Consider the following 18,375-nt stretch of genomic DNA (forward strand, 5'->3'; position numbering starts at 1 on the left):
GGTGCTAGATCAAGGATGAGGGACATTATACCAGGAAGGGGCCGAGGATGAGGGACATTATACCAGGAAGGGATCCAGGATGGGGGACATTATACCAGGAAGGGGCCCAGGATGAGAGACATTATACCAGGAAGGGGCCCAGGATGAGAGACATTATACCAGGAAGGGTCCCTGGATGAGGGACATTATACCAGGAAGGGGTCCAGGATGGGCGACATTATACCAGGAAGGAGCCCAGGATGAGGAACATTATACCAGGAAGGGACCCAGGATGAGCAACATTATACCTTGAAGGGGCCAAGGATGAGGGACATTATACCAGGAAGGGGTCCAGGATGGGCGACATTATACCAGGAAGGGGCCCAGGATGAGGAACATTATACCAGGAAGGGACCCAGGATGAGCAACATTATACCTTGAAGGGGCCCAGGATGAGGGACATTATACCAGGAAGAGGCCCAGGATGAGGAACATTATACCAGGAAGGGGCCCAGGATGAGGAACATTATACCAGGAAGGGGCCCAGGATGAGGAACATTATACCAGGAAGGGGCCCAGGATGAGGGACATTATACCAGGAAGGGGCCCAGGATGAGGGACATTATACCAGGAAGGGGTCCAGGATGGGGGACATTATACCAGGAAGGGTCCCAGGATGGGTGACATTATACCAGGAAGGGGCCCAGGATGGGGGACATTATACCAGGAAGGGCCCCAAGATGAGGGACATTATACCAGGAAGGGGCCCAGGATGAGGGACATTATACCAGGAAGGGGCCCAGGATGGGGGACATTATACCAGGAAGGGGCCCAGGATGGGGGACATTATACCAGGAAGGAGCCCAGGATGAGGGACATTATACCAGGAAGGGGCCCAGGATGAGGGACATTATACCAGGAAGGGGCCCAGGATGAGGGACATTATACCAGGAAGGGGCCCAAGATGAGGGATATTATACCAGGAAGGGGCCCAGGATGGGGGACATTATACCAGGAAGGGGCCCAGGATAAGGAACATTATACCAGGAAGGGGCCCAGGATAAGGAACATTATACCAGGAAGGGGCCCAGGATGAGGGACATTATACCAGGAAGGGGCCCAGGAAAAGGGACATTATACCAGGAAGGGGCCGAAGATGAGGGACATTATACCAGGAAGAAGCCCAGGATGAGGGACATTATACCAGGAAGGGGCCCAGGATGGGGACATTATACCAGGAAGGAGCCCAGGATGAGGGACATTATACCAGGAAGGGGCCCAGGATGGGGACATTATACCAGGAAGGGGCCCAGGATGGGGGACATTATACCAGGAAGGAGCCCAGGATGAGGGACATTATACCAGGAAGGGGCCCAGGATGAGGGACATTATACCAGGAAGGGGCCCAGGATGGGGACATTATACCAGGAAGGGGCCCAGGATGAGGGACATTATACCAGGAAGGAGCCGAGGATGAGGGACATTATACCAGGAAGGAGCCCAGGATGAGGGACATTATACCAGGAAGGAGCCCAGGATGAGGGACATTATATCAGGAAGGAGCCCAGGATGAGGGACATTATACCAGGAAGGGGCCCAGGATGGGGGACATTATACCAGGAAGGAGCCCAGGATGAGGGACATTATACCAGGAAGGAGCCGAGGATGAGGGACATTATACCAGGAAGGAGCCCAGGATGAGGGACATTATACCAGGAAGGAGCCCAGGATGAGGGACATTATACCAGGAAGGGGCCCAGGATGGGGGACATTATACCAGGAAGGAGCCCAGGATGAGGGACATTATACCAGGAAGGAGCACAGGATGAGGGACATTATACCAGGAAGGGGCCCAGGATGGGGGACATTATACCAGGAAGGAGCCCAGGATGAGGGACATTATACCAGGAAGGAGCCCAGGATGAGGGACATTATACCAGGAAGGAGCCCAGGATGAGGGACATTATACCAGGAAGGAGCCGAGGATGAGGGACATTATACCAGGAAGGAGCCCAGGATGAGGGACATTATACCAGGAAGGAGCCCAGGATGAGGGACATTATACCAGGAAGGGGCCCAGGATTGGGACAATATACCAGGAAGGAACCCAGGTGTAACTTCTGCACTAGGGCACACTGGACTTTAGTTACGCCACTGTGACTGCATTATATAGAGCCGAAAGCTGATTATTTGCATAGCACAGTATTACTTAGAAAACGCGTGAGTTTTTCCTTGCGAATTCCACACAGTCCTGTCACCCCTCAGACTGCTCTGTATGGGGCAGAGAGCCTTCAGCTGCCCACACGTCTGACCACATCAAATATGGACGATCGTGTCCGTCCTCGCCTCCCCTGATAGGCTGCAGTGGCTTCCTGCTGCCGATTGTTGATCACGTGGGCAGTCACGGGACTCCACGTGACAGCCGGAAAGGAGGAGGTGGAGTTGCAGTGACAGAAAGATGGCAGCAGAGAGGGAGCCGCCTCCGCTGGGAGATGGGAGACACGCCGACTTCGAGGAGCTGGAGGACGGCGAGGACCTGTTCACCAGTACCGTGTCCACCATGGAGGTGAGGGCGGCCGGCAGGCTTCCGGGAACGCCGGCTCCTCTTCTCCCAGGGGAGGATATGACAGGGAGGCCGGGATGTCACTGTCATCGCTCGTGTCACCCAGGGGCAGTGAGAGCTCGGGGCCGTGTACCGGGGGCTGGTGGCGGAGGCCTCCTCCCGGGCAGGTGATAGGCGGCCATTGTCTGACCTCACACTGGTATCTGCACACAGCTATGGAAGGTCTGCAAACGGCAGCCGCCATGTAACATCTGGAAAACTGCAGCCGGGCAGGGACCTGGTGTGGGGGCAACTGCTGGGCATGGACCTGGTGTGGGGGCAACTGCTGGGCAGGGACCTGGTGTGGGGGGGCAACTGCCGGGCAGGGACCTGGTGTGGGGGGCAACTGCTGAGCATGGACCTGGTGTGGGGGGGCAACTGCCGGGCAGGGACCTGGTGTGGGGGGGCAACTGCCGGGCAGGGACCTGGTGTGGGGGGCAACTGCTGAGCATGGACCTGGTGTGGGGGCAACTGCTGAGCATGGACCTGGTGTGGGGGCAACTGCTGAGCATGGACCTGGTGTGGGGGGGCAACTGCCGGGCAGGGACCTGGTGTGGGGGGCAACTGCTGAGTATGGACCTGGTGTGGGGGGGCAACTGCCGGGCAGGGACCTGGTGTGGGGGGCAACTGCTGAGTATGGACCTGGTGTGGGGGCAACTGCTGAGCATGGACCTGGTGTGGGGGGGCAACTGCCGGGCAGGGACCTGGTGTGGGGGGCAACTGCTGAGCATGGACCTGGTGTGGGGGCAACTGCTGAGCATGGACCTGGTGTGGGGGGGCAACTGCTGGGCAGGGACCTGGTGTGGGGGGGGCAACTGCCGGGCAGGGACCTGGTGTGGGGGGCAACTGCTGAGTATGGACCTGGTGTGGGGGGGCAACTGCCGGGCAGGGACCTGGTGTGGGGGGCAACTGCTGGGCAGGGACCTGGTGTGGGGGGGCAACTGCTGGGCAGGGACCTGGTGTGGGGGGGGCAACCGCCGGGCAGGGACCTGGTGTGGGGGGGCAACCGCCGGGCATGGACCTGGTGTGGGGGGCAACTGCCGGGCATGGACCTGGTGTGGGGGGCAACCGCCGGGCAGGGACCTGGTGTGGGGTGGCGGGCAACTGCCGTGCATGGACCTGGTGTGGGGGGGGGGGGGGCAACTGCCGACCATGGACCTGGTGTGGGGGGACAGCTGTTGGGCATGGACCTGAAGGGGGGCAACTGGTGAGTATGGACCTGGTGTGGGGGGCAACTGCCGGGCGGGGACCTGGCGCGGGGGCAGCCACAGGGTGTCATATATTCCCACTACGCCATCCACACATAGGGACCCCCCTGCAGTTATACAGGTGGGAATGTATCTGTATAAATGCTGCGCTCAGCCACCTGAGAAGGGGGCACCATCTGTACGGGTCCAGAATTTCTGAAATCTGACAAATTACTCTCAGAATGTAAACAGCTGGAAGCTCACTGCTTTTACTTTTCTTCACATGTCTGTATTTTTCATGTAGGGGCAATCTTCAGTAGCGCACGGCTCCTCGGCCTCCTGCCTGCCGGGGGGAGACGTGCTCCTGAAGACTGGCCATGGGCACACTGCTGGGCTGAGACTCATGGGGCTGGCGTTGCCACAATCCAGCTACAGAGCAGGGCTGCAGTATAGTCGAGGGCTTGTTACACACACTCCTTGTATTGGAAATCTGCTACCTTAGACTGCAGAGGTGGCCGGTAACCTAGGCAATGAGCAGTACACTATAAAATGAAAAATTCCAACGTTGTTGAGACCAGGATATTTATTAAGTTGCTTGTTTTAAAAGGCAAGGAATGAACGAGGACCTACGGTGACTTCACACTGTTTACTCTGGAATGCTGGAGAATATCAGAGAAAAACGTACATGGCAGCAATCATACCGCCAGACTCTGATTTCTGCAGTGTGAATCGAGTAACAGGTTCTCTTTAAGAGGTTAGGACAACCCCTTTAATAACCTCACTAACCTGTATGGTCAGCGGTCCGCTCCCTGTATGTCCTACACGGGTTCATCCACCACCGCAGCTGTGGTGTCTGTAAAGCGCGGAGGACCTAATAGAAGTGAGTGCGATGAATAAGCTTTGAGGCCATGATTTACTTCTGTGTTTGGGATGTACAAAAACAAGAAGCATCTGAGATGTATGGGTGGAGTAGCACCAACATATGCTTCAGCGTTGTACAGTCCAGAGGGAACATGTAGTTACAACTGGAGTGGTGATCTGGCTCCCAGGAGCTTACAGTCTGGGATGAAATGTGGGGTGACAAGTTAAAGGGGTTTTCCCATGAACAAAGTTGATTTTAATAAATCTTATAATAATTTCCACAATTGGTTGTTTAAATAAAATGTTCCTGTGCTGAGATAATCTTATACATGTGCCCCTGCTGTGTAATGGCTGTCTGACCGTACAGGAACATGGTCTGATCATACCACAGCGCCGGGGGAGGGGAGAAAGAGTATACAGACATTACAGCAGGGGATCACAGCTGATTCTTGCTTTTAGGTAAAATATTGCTTAAAAACAGGCAGGGAAATGGTTTACCTCTCAAAAAGAATCAGCTGCCTTCTCCTGCTGTAATGTCTGTATTCTCTTTTGCTTTCTCCCCTCCCCCGCTGCGGTGGTATGACCAGACCATGTACGGTGAGACACAGCCATTACACAGTACACAGCAGGGGCACATTTATAAGATTATCTCAGCACAGGAACATTTTTTGTAAACGCATCCAATTGTGGAAGTTATTCCAAGATTTATTAACTAAAACCTACTTTGTTCATGGGAAACCCCTTAAGTGCTGGTTCTGGATGACCCCTCTGTCTGGCCACTTCTTGGTGCACAGTATTTCTCGGAGCTGTTGCCACCAGTTCCCGGTGTAATGTCAGGCAGTGTCTGTGTATTTTCCCTTACCTGGATTTTCCACCTCTCTGCTGTTTATACTCCGTCACGGCCCAGTGATCTCATCTTGCAGCTTCTTGTAGTTTCTTGGGATGTGACACCGCACAGAACGCTTTTTTTAAATAAACTCATTGTTCAGTGTATTAATCAGTGTGGTGAAGATTTATAAACAAAAAACTAAGAGTACCTGCCAGTTAAAATGTTTTAGTTTTTCTTTACCCATAAATCAATAGTACACATGAAAATAAGAAAAAACATCAGCAAGGAGTTTGTTTGTTCTCCCCGGGTTTGCGTGGGTTTCCTCCGGGTTCTCCGGTTTCCTCCCACATTCCAAAGACATACTGATAGGGAATGTAGATTATGAACCCCATTGGGGACAGATATGATGTGTGCAAACTGTAAAGCGCTGCGGAATATGTTGGTGCTATATAAATAGAGAGTTTACTTTTATTAAGAAACGTTCGAATATATCTTAGAATTCTGCTTTTTTACAAATTTCTCAATTCATGGGTTAAATATGTCTTCAGTGAATACAGATTTTCCCATTACTGAGATAGGTGGCAGTTGGTGCTGATAAAGTTCTATGGCAAAACGTAACGGTCGTTCCAGGAGAATTTGCATCAGAATGTCCGTCTGCCGCCAGCTCTTCCCTCCCTCTCCATAGAGAGCTGTCATCTCCCATCTCAGTAATGGGAAATTGTCTTCACTGAATACAGATCTTGCCCATGAATTGACATTAAAAGATCAGTCCAGGAGGAGAAAGAAGCTGATTTCTCTGATAAGAGATATCACAAAGTTTCTTATTTTCTTGCAAGTTACTCATTTATGAAATAAAATGAAAACAATGGCTACTTTTTATCAGCAGGAATTGTGGCAAGTAAGTTACCGATACTCTCCTTCAGTCTATAATCTGCTGGTCCCCACTGATCTCCATCCCTGCAGTGATGCCATGCACATGACCAGCTGGGACCAGTGGTGCCATAACACCGGAGCCGCTGGGATTGAGCATGTGATTGCCGCCTTTTAGACCATTTTTAATAGAATGGACAAGCTCTTTAACAGTACAACAAAGATCCTGGTGTCCCCACTCAATCTACTGTACACCCGGCCTCAAGCGATGGCATTTTGCTGATGAGATGTCATTCCAGGCTGCCGTCACAATGGGAGCACCCGGGGTGTTGAGCATGTACATAGTTACATAGTTATTAAGGTTGAAGGAAGACTATATGTCCATCTAGTTCAACCCATAGCCTAACCTAACATGCCCTAACATGTTGATCCAGAGGAAGGCAAAAAAACCCCATGTGCAAAGAGTATGCTCCACATTGGGGAAAAAAATTCCTTCCCGACTCCACGGTAGATTCTTTTTCTTGGCACTGTGCAAGTAAATATGCACCAAAATCTGCACACTCTAGAGCAGATGTGCTCTGGAAACTTTCTGCAGAAGGGAATTATAAAAATAAATCAGTATTTAATTTTAATTTCCTAATTCTGGAAAGATTAGTTTTCGATAGGGTTTGTTAGGTGCGGCAACTTCCTGTGATTTGTATTTACATTTCTGCGATCGCCCTTTGTGACTGCATATAGTCTCACTGTCAGGATCCCTTGAGCAGGCGGTCACGTGACAGCAAACTAGAGACCCAAGGAAAAATTGCTAGCCCCTTTGAGACCAGAGCTATGGAAACTTGTGGTCAAACGACCGCCCACTTAAGCAGACAGCACAGCCGAATCCTGACAGTGTGCTGATGGCACAGTCCTCAGTCATATAGTGATTGCAGAAATGTAGCCACAAAACCCCTCTAATATTTGATTTTTTTTTTTAACGTATGTTCTTTTCTACATGTTGAGTAGTGTCGTGTTAGAGCCGTTATTTCTCTTTTCATTTTTACATCCCACTGTTCCCTTTACATCTCAGCGCCGGAACTGGAGACTTAATTTCTAGAATTACAGAATTTAAATGTCCATGTAATATCTTACTAGAAAATGTGCGCATTGGCATAATGTTAGCAATTGTTTTTAATTTTCTTTTTTTATTTTAGAGATTTACCTAAAACCTTTGGTTTTCAATGGATCATAAAAACTAAGTAATGGTTCAATGAGCTTTTTGATCAGAGGTCCTCATTCATTTCACAGATCAGGATGTATAATTGTACATAATATAGCCCCCGATAGATTCTGCCTTGTCCACACCTTCCTGCTGATAATCTTTCCTGCACATTTGTGTCCATGGATGAGCTTGAGCTCTCTTCTTGTGTAACCCATCACAGTGGTCAGTCTTTCAATATGAGGAGACTTCTCTCAATTTATTATCAGCCAAGCTGGGTCCAAGTAAGCTTACTGATAGAAGAGTCTTGTCCTGTCATCTACACCAGTAGCATGCTGACCCAATGGTACCCAGTGCCATGCTGGAGTCCTGGGATCCTTATGGAGTTTGTGTGTCCGCTCATATTTGTAGATGCAATAAGCCTCTACAGACAGGAAAGAGGACTGGAACTCTAGTGTCCTCTATTGGCTGTAGCAATTCTAAAGGCTAATACCGACTCTTTTAATGAGTACTGCCATTGACTTGGCATAAGAAGCTAAACTATAAACTCCATTTGCAGACACATGTTTTAGGGTGTTTTCCCCTCATTAGTGCAAAGTAGGAAATCTGATTAGGCTGGGTGGAGGTATGTTCCCATGGTCCGTAAACGCTGCAGGTTGGACACTGCGTACATCTGCAGTGTCCAACACACAGCATAGAGATATTATAGCATAGTGAATGGGATTTCAAGAAATGACACTGTGTGCACAGACGCCTGCGGCTTCCCTGCGGAGACGGACATGCGGCTCATCTTTCCAGACCGCAGCATGTGTATTTATCTTGTGGAGACGCCCAGTCTCTGCAAGATAAATGTCACCCGTACAATGTATTGGATGCGGTGATTCCGCACGGTTCAGTGAGCACATGCAGAATCACCTGCGTTCAAATGTCATCAGCGCTTTGATCGTAGCAGACATGTGCTGCGCTCAAATCGCTGCCGATTCATGACCGTGGACACATACCCTGGGAAGACTCTTAAGTATAAGGGAGAACGTTTCTCCAATAGGTGGCACTAGTTATTTGCATATTTAATTTCCCACAGAAGCATTGTGTGGCCTAGAAGTCTCCTTACACTGACTTGGCACTCTCGCTAAGGAGAAATTCCTTAGACCCCGATCATATTTGTGAGTTATCTCCTATACATAAAGAAAACAAACATACTGATCATGTACAGTAATTACGAATCGAGATGTGGGACAGGAATCAATGTACTTGATGAGTCTCTGAGAATGTTAGAATTGTATTAATAAATAAAAAAGTCCTCTTAGTACTAGCAACAATGTGAAACTGGAATTTAAAGGAGTTGTCCAATTTATGGGCTAAGCCAGCAATGTCTGATTGGTGTGGGTCTGACTTCCAGTACTGATCAACTGTTTGATGGGTTCATGGCACTTGGGAAATGTTCTACCTTTAGCTATTTTGTTTAGTTTTTATGCCACCTACAAAGTAGTGGCTGAGCGCAGAATTGCAGCATTAGTCTATTGACAAGAATAGGACAAAGCTGCAGTATGCAGCACAGCTCTCATTATGTAGACGGAGCAGGGGAGGTTGCAGAACTCAGTGTTGCAGTTGATCAACTGAGGTACAAAGGCTACAAGATTGATTGGCCAAGAATTTCCATCTACTGACTCTTGAAAACCCCTTTAATCCCCAGCCCTGGGACTGCTATGTTTAGAGCTCCAAGTCACGCATGTCTACATGTTGTCTAGAATGGATTTATGGTAACATATAGGCTTCAGAGCTGAAATCCACAACTGTTTTTTGAGGCCCAGTTGATTGGTTTATGGGCTACATCCACACTAGCAGTATTTGGTCAGTATTTTACATCCGTATCTATAAAGGTACCTTCACACTCAGCAACGCTGCAGCGATACCGACAACGATGTCGATCGCTGCAGCGTCGCTGTTTGGTCGCTGGAGAGCTGTCAGACAGACAGCTCTCCAGCGACCAACGATCCCGAAGTCCCCGGGTAACCAGGGTAAACAACGGGTTACTAAGCGCAGGGCCGCGCTTAGTAACCCGATGTTTACCCTGGTTACCAGCGTAAAGGTAAAAAAAACCAAACATTACATACTAACCTACCGCTGTCTGACCCCGACGCTTTGCTTCTCTGCACTCCTCCTGCACTGACTGTGAGCACAGCGGCCGGAAAGCAGAGCGGTGACGTCACCACTCTGCTTTCTGGCTGACCGACGCTCACAGCCAGTACAGGAGGAGTGCAGAGCACAGCGCCGGGGACAGACAGCGGTAGGTAATAATGTAATGTTTTTTTGTTTTTTTTTTACTTTTACGCTGGTAACCAGGGTAAACATCGGGTTACTAAGCGCGGCCCTGCGCTTAGTAACCTGATGTTTACCCTGGTTACCAGTGAAGACATCGCTGGATCGGTGTCACACACGCCGATTCAGCGATGTCCGCGGGGAGTCCAGCGACGAAATAAAGTTCTGGACTTTCCTCAGCGACCAACGATCTCCCAGCAGGGGCCTGATCGTTGGTCGCTGTCACACAGAACGATTTCCTTAACGATATCGTTGCTACGTCACAAAAAGCAACGATATCGTTAACGATATCGTTATGTGTGAAGGTACCTTAAGCCAAAACCACAAGTGGAACAATTAGAGGAAAAGTATAATAGAAACACGTCACCACTTCTGTATTATCACCCTCTCCTGGTTTTGTCTAATGAATACTGATTAAAATACTGAACGTGTTATCGTGGCCTGTGATTGTTCTGAAGATGTAGATCTAATGTAGAAGAAACAGGACAGCACGTGATATAAAGATTACACCAGCCATAACACTAATAATCATAATACAGATAGAAATGAAGACAACCCCTGGCCATTGGTCCTTATAGAGTACGTGCCACCTACCGGCACCTATGAGCCATACTGGCTTTCTCTAAGGGTGTGAGAGTTGGGTGGCACTGCCTGTGTAATGAGGTCCATGTCACTTTCTCTCTAGTAACTGAAGACGTGTACATTGTTACTGTAGATATTTGGAGTTGCTCAGTAAATGCTTTCTCTGTCCTGATGCTGTCTGGCATACAGGAAGATGACCCAAGTGCGGCTAATGTTGGAAGGCGCTTGGCTTTCTGAATTATTTATTAAGCAGTTCTGACTTGATTATGGCTGTTTTCCTCCAGTGTCTGTCTCAGAAGATATTGACCCAGTGCTCAAGCCTGAGGCTCAGATAAGGAGTGTATGAATAGCTATGGCGTGCGATAAGCAACACCGTTACTGTACCTTCAGGGCTGAAAACACAAAATAGCTATTGAGGATATCCCAATATTAAAACATAACCTTTAATGTACTAGAGTTAAAAAATCTTGGATACCGACAAACACAAACATAAACCAAAAGTGCTCAGGTGAACCAGTGCTCAAGAATAAAAATTGGATCAGTCTTACCAATGGATGGACGTATCAATATAGCAGCTTGCTTCTCAGTCTCCAAAGTTGGAGAATCGTGGTCCAAAAGTATGGGCAGGGGGTGGGGATGAGTTTATTTCCACTATCTTCCCTGTTGTGCCCCTGCAAAGCTCCTGTCCTCACAAGGACAGGCCCCAAGTAGGCCCTACTATGGACACCCACCATACAACATGTACACCCAAAGTCTCTCTCTTCTCCCTACGTGTTTCAACTCCAATACTGGAGAATCATCAGGGGAGTTCAAATAGAAATTAGTGCCAATGGGCACAATCAGGAGTCCAGCAAAAAGTCCGTAGACATATCAAGGGTCCCGCAGTGGCTAGGCACCCAAAGGTCAGAATGGCTAGCTGTGTCTGCACTGCAGCTTAAAGTAAGTCCTCAATGCCGTCTTTAAACCCTCTCCTTTTAAATTGTGCCCAGAGACTCAGGTCCGGCCCCACCCGTGTGACGTTTTACCTGTAATCATCCACAAGGGATTCAGGAGTGTTAGCCCACCGCGCACGGCAACATGTGTGTCGCCAGCCTGCCATCCTGCCCCGGTTACTGGAACGCACGCCAATCGGAAGTATCGAAGCCATTTTGTGTGCGTCACTTCTGCCCACCATATGTAAGGAGTATTCCTAGCACAGAGTATAGAGCCCTGCGCACTAAAGCTACGTTTACATTTGCGTTCTGCCGGGCTGCGTCGGGCGCCCCTATATTTAACATGGGGGGCGCATGGACATGCGTTGTGCTGCGTTTTGCGACGCATGCATTTTTTTTTTACCGCAAGCGTTGGGCGCAGAAAACGCAGCAAGTTGCATTTTTTTTGCGTCCAAAATTTGGCAAAAAAGGACGCATGTCGCAAAACGCTGCGTTTTAGCGTGCGTTTTGTTGCATTTTTGTTTGCGTTGTGCGTTGCGTCTCCGACGCAACATCGCACAATGCAAATGTGAACGTAGCCTAAAAGCAATGACGCCATATTAGACGCGTCATATACGGGTGTACTGAAGCTGCGGTCATGGGTGCATAAGGCTAATGAGGACAGTGGAGGCGGAAAAGGAGTGTGGTTGTCTCTCATAGACTGTGTATGGTGGAGTCCGGAGAGTTGGCCACTGGCCGATCGATCGTTCCTACTACATCTATGTAATGGGGTCCTCACACGTGACACAACGCTCAGTGATCTAAGGTATTGTATGACATTGCTCAATAGTAGAGCCAATACCATCAGCCGAACAAAATTACCGCAGGCATAAACCTTTTTCCTATAGGTGCACACCAGAGCAAAGTGCATAATCCAAGTGAAAAAAAAAAAGCGGTGGCACTCACCGGAATAAAATCCAAACTTTATTGGTCCAAAACTGTTTAAAACCTCTCAGGCAGGTGGGGGGCTCGAAAGTGCAAAGACGACGGCCGTTACGCACTCTTGCTTCTATGGGTCTTTTCTTTTGAAAGACCCGTAGAAGCCCAACAGAGCACACAAGCCTGCCGGTGGTGTGTGATGGTTACACCATGAACAATCCATTTGATCATAAGAAAGACGTGCCGCCACCAAAGAAGCGCATTGATGTGACAGAATGCATGTAATTCAGAGCACTGGTAAACTGCTCCCTGGATGTTGCAGTATGATGGCCCAGCGGTGAGGTTCCCAGTGATGTTTGCCAAGAAATGGAGTAATGTCAACAGTGATGGCAACACAGAAGATGAGACACTATGGCTATGTGCACACGTAGGAAATGTGGTGCAGAATTTTCTGCACTAAATCTGCATCTCCTGGCAGAATCCGCATGTGCCTTTTTTGTGCAGATTTTACCACTGTGGATTTCTATTATGGAGGGCTGCAGAACTTCACAAAAGAAGTGACATGCACTTCTTTGAAATTTGCAGCGTTTCTGCGTGGATTTTTCTGCACAGCTTTTTTTTTTTTCACATTGATTTACATTGTACTGTGATCACAGTGCAGTTCTGCAGCGTTTCTGCTGCAGAAAAAAACTGCTGCATTTCTGCACTAATTCTGGACTAAATCTGCATCGTGTGCACATACCCATAGGCAAAGCTCTGGATACAAGGCAATAAGCACACACAGTAAGGGAATGTTCACAACTAGTTTTTTTTTTTTGTTTTTTTTTTTATTAATGCTGCATTTTTTTCTGCCAAAATAAGCAGACTATGGGTAGAAAAGTTTAGGAGAATTTACATTTGTTTGTTTATTTTTTGTTATTTTTTAATTACACAGTTTTGTTGCATTCTTATTGCTAAACAATTTTGTTCCCAATGGGGGAAAAACTTCATTAAAATCTCTAAAAGAATTGACATGATGCGTTTTTTTTTTTAAGGTGACGCCCCCATTATAGATTCACGCAATCAAACATGTCATTATACAGGGATAATTCACACAATGATTTCGCAATACAAAGACCAAGTTTTCCATGTGTCGATGCCCTAAGGACCACATTGCCAAGCGCCCAAGAGGCGACTCCCTGATCAGTTCCTAGGACTCTGCCCTAAAGTCTCCACACACCTCACCTCTCTGCGCCTCCTATAGCATCCAGTCAGGAGGCCGCTGATGGGACGCTTGTGACAGAACCCCGGATTCTTCGGTCACCACAGGCTTATGTGCACTGCTCCTCCCGGGGGGTGTAATCTGCAGACGGTCCCCTTCATGCACTGATCATATTCAGTAATACATAGGCAAACGACTCACTGCACTGTTCACAAATGGGATAACCTGGTGTTATATTGTGTCTCCAGTTACCGCCGTTCCCAAACACCACAGAATAACAGACCGTGCTCATTAACACTGCAAAATTGTGCCCTACACAAGTGTGATTTGGAAAGCTGCTCGCTGTTTAATTGATAATTAAATATTCAGGCCCTGGGACCGCATTGGACTTCTGCTGAGAATAGCTGAGGACAGATAATTTTTGCATTATAAAGCTGTCTGTACTAGCAGAAAGTTTTGGAAATCCCTGGATTATTACAGCGCTGCCAATAAATTGTAATGAGAAAAGAAAATCCAAAAGCGGGGGAGAAAGTACAATGCAGCCGGCAGTTACCGGTGAGAAGTGGCAGGAGCAGCGCTCCCATATTACACTGGGCACAGTTATGATTCAGTGTATCCTTTATTTTCAACATCTGCCTCAATACATTTTTTTTTTTTTTGTGAGCGCCATTTTGACTAGTCATCTTGTTTTATTACAGGAGATGAGGAATTCAATGAAATGTACGTTAGGCGACTGTAACTGTTACTTTTAAATACAAATGGAAAAGTGTTTTGTTTTTAACATTAAATACTTTATTCTGGCTGTGCCTTTATTTACCAGATAACTATAGAATTAGTAATGGATAGGTGTCTTATAGACTCCTCTCTATTACTAATCCGTGGGTTTGATGTCACCTGACAATACACAAGTGACATCAACCCCACAAATATGAACCCCACTTGCCACCACTAAAGGGCAAGTGGAAAGACCTGGGCCAAGTGCCAGAATTGACACGTCTAATAGATGTGCCTTTTCTGGGCAGCTGCGGGCTGCTGTTTTTAGACTGGGGGGCACAAATATCCATGACCCCTTACCAGCCTGAGAATACCAGCCCCCAGCTGTTTGCTTTAGCAAGGCTGGTTGTCAAAAAATGGGGGCCCCCATGCATTTTTTTTTAAATGATAAAAAACCACAGCCTGGGGACCCCACTCTTCTTGATAACCAGCCTTGCTGACAGCTTAGAGATGCAGCTCCCAGCTGTGAGTTTTGTCTGGCTGATTATCAAAAATACAGGGGAACTCATGATGTTTTTTTTTTTTTTTAATGTATTTACAGTGCCGGTGGTAATGATTTTGCCATGCTGCTATGTTCAGGCTCCCCCATTCAAGTGAATGGGGTTCTGTGACCGGGTGCTGTTTTGGTACCCGAACCCAAACTTTTTTTTTTTTTTACTGTTCGGCTGAACCCGATGGACCCGAACATTCAGGGGTCCTCTCATCTCTATTAGTGGATAATGTTAGATATGTCACTTTTTGTTTGCGGTTACAGATGAAAATTGCCCGTACAGTTTTATCCCTCAAAATTGCAGACAGCACACGGATGGCAGCAGTGTACACTCTGTGTGCTGTTCAGGACTGTATAGGCGAAGCTTTGTCATTTATTTTTTCCATATGTGAAAATCGCTGATGAAGCACTGATGGTAAAAGTTGACACTGAGAAACACTGACACTTGGACCATTGTTTGCGTATGTGAAAATCCACAGATGTCTGAATGAGGACATGAGAAGATGCGAACTCGGCTTCAGGAAAATGGCCGTCGAGATCGCCATCTGCGCACGCGCGGCATCCCGCGGCCATTTTCCTGAAGCCCCGGGAAGCCGAGAAGAACCATCTGCGCACGTGCGGCCTCACAAAGATGGCCGCGCCCACCGATAAACGGCTGAATAGCGCAGATCGCGCTATTTTCCTTGAAGCTGCGCAGTGGATTCGCCACTTGGACATGCGCACACCACTACGCCACCAACGGAGATCTGGGGGAGAAACAGCGCTGTCACCACGCCCATATGACCTGACCAGCGTGAGTGACAGCCCAAAACGGCGACTTTACAAAGGTATTTCGGCAGCATAGGTGGGGAATAAAGGCTCCAAAATACACTAATGTAAAGCCCAGCTCTGCCCCTATTTAACGCTATTTGTAGCTCTTCTTGAAAAAACAGGGTGACAGGTTCCCTTTAATAGGAGATTGATCCTAATGTGTTGGGTATGGGTGAGGTGGAGTCATTGGCTGGGACAGATGGGCATAGTGCCACCCTCTGTACCGCATTCTATAGGTGTCAGGGAACAACTCTGATGCTTTTGTCTTTTAGGAATGTTTGTATCTACAGAATGTGCCACATTTGCATCTTCCTTTCCTGTGTAAATTAGAAAAAAAAAATTCCGAAGAAATTGCATAAGTATAATGAAAAAAAGTATTGGTCCCTTTCACCTCAACTTTTATGACTCCTCATAGTACTCAGTACTTAGTCATTTTTCAGGCTCCACGGAGGACATGTTTGTAGCTCGGGTTTGGTTTTCTCCTGTAGTGAAACGGAGTAAGGCGAATCTGGAACTGATGCCAAAAGCTTTTCCTTTCCTTCTGTCTTTGGGATCTGTTCCAACTTTGAGCCATAAAAGATAACTAATACTCAGCATGTTAACCCATGCTCATCTGTAGTATCTTTACTTAAGGCCAGTGTCCAGTTCCTGAAGATTTGTCGCACCATGGGCGACCCAAGCACCACAAGAGGAAATCTCTGCACGCTGTTACCTGGAATAGAATTTTGTTATTTATGCCAGTATCTGACCTAAATGACAGTACGTTCTTTAGGCCATTCCTTCCCCTCACGAAGTCACTTGCTTTACAAAAAAAGGCCCCATGGGAAAAATAGTAAATAAATTGCATAAGTGCGGCCTTCTGTAAAATGTGGCTGTGTGATATCACAATGCTGGCGCATGGTTCCCCTCTATTTATGAAGTACACTGCACGGGGCAAAAAGTGGATTTTAATAGGGTTTCAATCGAGTTGGATGTTTCAGTGAAGAGTCCCCTGGATGGCGGATTGGTTTGAGGCTTGTCCTGGCGTCTACGGTCAGATGCTGGACGCCTCTGCTGCCTTGTTTTTAGCTGATGCGATCATTGTGCCCCGATGACTTGTGATGGAGCGCTTCCTTACCTATTGTTTGTATCTAGGCCTAGGAAATGGAAAGTGCTGACACCTAAACGGATTTCCTTTCTGCTTTGTCCATAAAAGCTCGAAGTCAGCTGTTTATAGGCAGACAGACCTGTGGAATACAACGCGTTAACTTGTTATATATATTTTTTCCTTGTTTTCCAGTCGAGCCCGTCCTCTCCTGAGCCCGCCAGCCTTCCTACAGAAGATATCAGTACAAACGCTAATGGCCCCAAACAAACGGAAGTTATTCTGACTGATGACCGGGAAGATCTTTTTGCTGGTAATTTTTCTCATTTATTTCTCAGTGAAAGTGATAATACATGTAGGAAAATAATTGATTGCCCAGCTTTTAAATAGCCATTAATGTGCAAATAATTGATGGTGTGAATAAACAGAAACCCTCCCCCTTCCCTCCCACCACAATTAAGAAATTGGAGGGTAGGTGCTCCCTGCAGCGCCACATACCCATTGCGGTTATTTGTGCCACGCTGTCTGGCCGTACAGATCAGCCGCTTTCTCGAGTGTGCACCTAGGGCTGCACCAGACGGGCATTGCCAGGTACCGCCATGAAGAGGCTGCAGCAACACGCGCCAATGCTCTTACTATCTTATGGAATGAGGGGGGATCTGGCTTTCTCATTTTACCGTATTAAAGAGTTATGTTGCAAGTTTCTTACAGGGGGGTTTCCTATCTGGGACGTTTATTGTATATCCACCATTGGGACCTGCAGTTCGCTCAACAAAGCGGTCCCCAGTTACACACTGCGATCTGTAGTGGGATGGCTGCTATTGTTCAAAGCATAATAGTAAAATAAGAGGATATACATAGAAAATAAACTGTGTATAATACATACACACACACACACACTTGTGTGTGGCTCCCCATTTCAGGTGGCACACTATGGACCCCCCCTTCATTCTGGACATGGGTCCTTGCAGTAAGATGAGCCCCTATTTGTGGCATCTTCCTCCTATATCCTGTCGGAGCAGAGCTGTTAGTTAGTTGTGACCACGGTTGTGCGTCTACTATCAGGAATTTGCTAATATTGTTACTGATTCTGCTTCTTCAGGTTAATGCTGTGGACACCACTTCACCCTTGGTTACATAGTAATTTCGGGATTACTGGTTAAACATGAGTTTACACTTTACTGACTTCCCAAGGGCAGCACTTGGGACGTGTCCAAGATCCAGCCTCCGTCACTCGGCTCGTTTACATGCATATATTGACGACTAGCCCCATTATGGATTCAGTTTATTTTCTTTCTCTTTGGGACTTGCTGAGCTAGAATTTAGGACTAAATAATATGGTAATGCAGTTGACTGTATATTTGCTTTCTGCAAAGTGAACAGGCGAAGAAACCAAACCTTAGTTTGGTTATTAATTGGTCATTATTCTGGATGTATCTGGTGTTATCCAGCGGAGCTTTCATACAGCCACTTTATCTTACTTTTGAAGATCAAGAAGTTCTGTAAAGATGATTGTACTGGTTCCTCATAGTGAGGGTGAGTGAGCGACAGAAGGGCGGAGAGCGCCCCCCTGTGTTATGCTGCAGAGAAGAGTGCGCTGATCATTAGCCGATGTTCAGGGAACAGAGAGGGTGCAGCTAAGCAGCATCTCCACTTACTGTGTGCTGCAAAATACCGCATGCCTGAGGCTTTACTATTATATTATGCCAAATGGCTCTTAAAAGAAATCTGTCACCAGAATT

The 18,375-nt window shown here is 47.6% G+C and overlaps 1 protein-coding gene across 1 annotated transcript in view; it reads left to right on the forward strand.

Moving 5' to 3' along the window:
- Positions 1–2,402: 2,402 nt before the first annotated feature.
- Positions 2,403–18,375, forward strand: part of SNX2 (sorting nexin 2) — an 88,910-nt gene continuing 72,937 nt past the window's right edge. Inside the window, exons 1-2 of the mRNA XM_069753567.1 lie at positions 2,403–2,545; positions 16,829–16,946. Of these exons, the coding sequence (XP_069609668.1) occupies positions 2,438–2,545; positions 16,829–16,946 (226 nt within the window). The 5' untranslated portion in view covers positions 2,403–2,437. The remainder of the gene's footprint in view (positions 2,546–16,828; positions 16,947–18,375) is intronic.

The sequence above is a fragment of the Ranitomeya imitator genome, chromosome 1 (assembly GCF_032444005.1).
Source record: "Ranitomeya imitator isolate aRanImi1 chromosome 1, aRanImi1.pri, whole genome shotgun sequence".
NCBI lineage: Eukaryota > Metazoa > Chordata > Amphibia > Anura > Dendrobatidae > Ranitomeya > Ranitomeya imitator.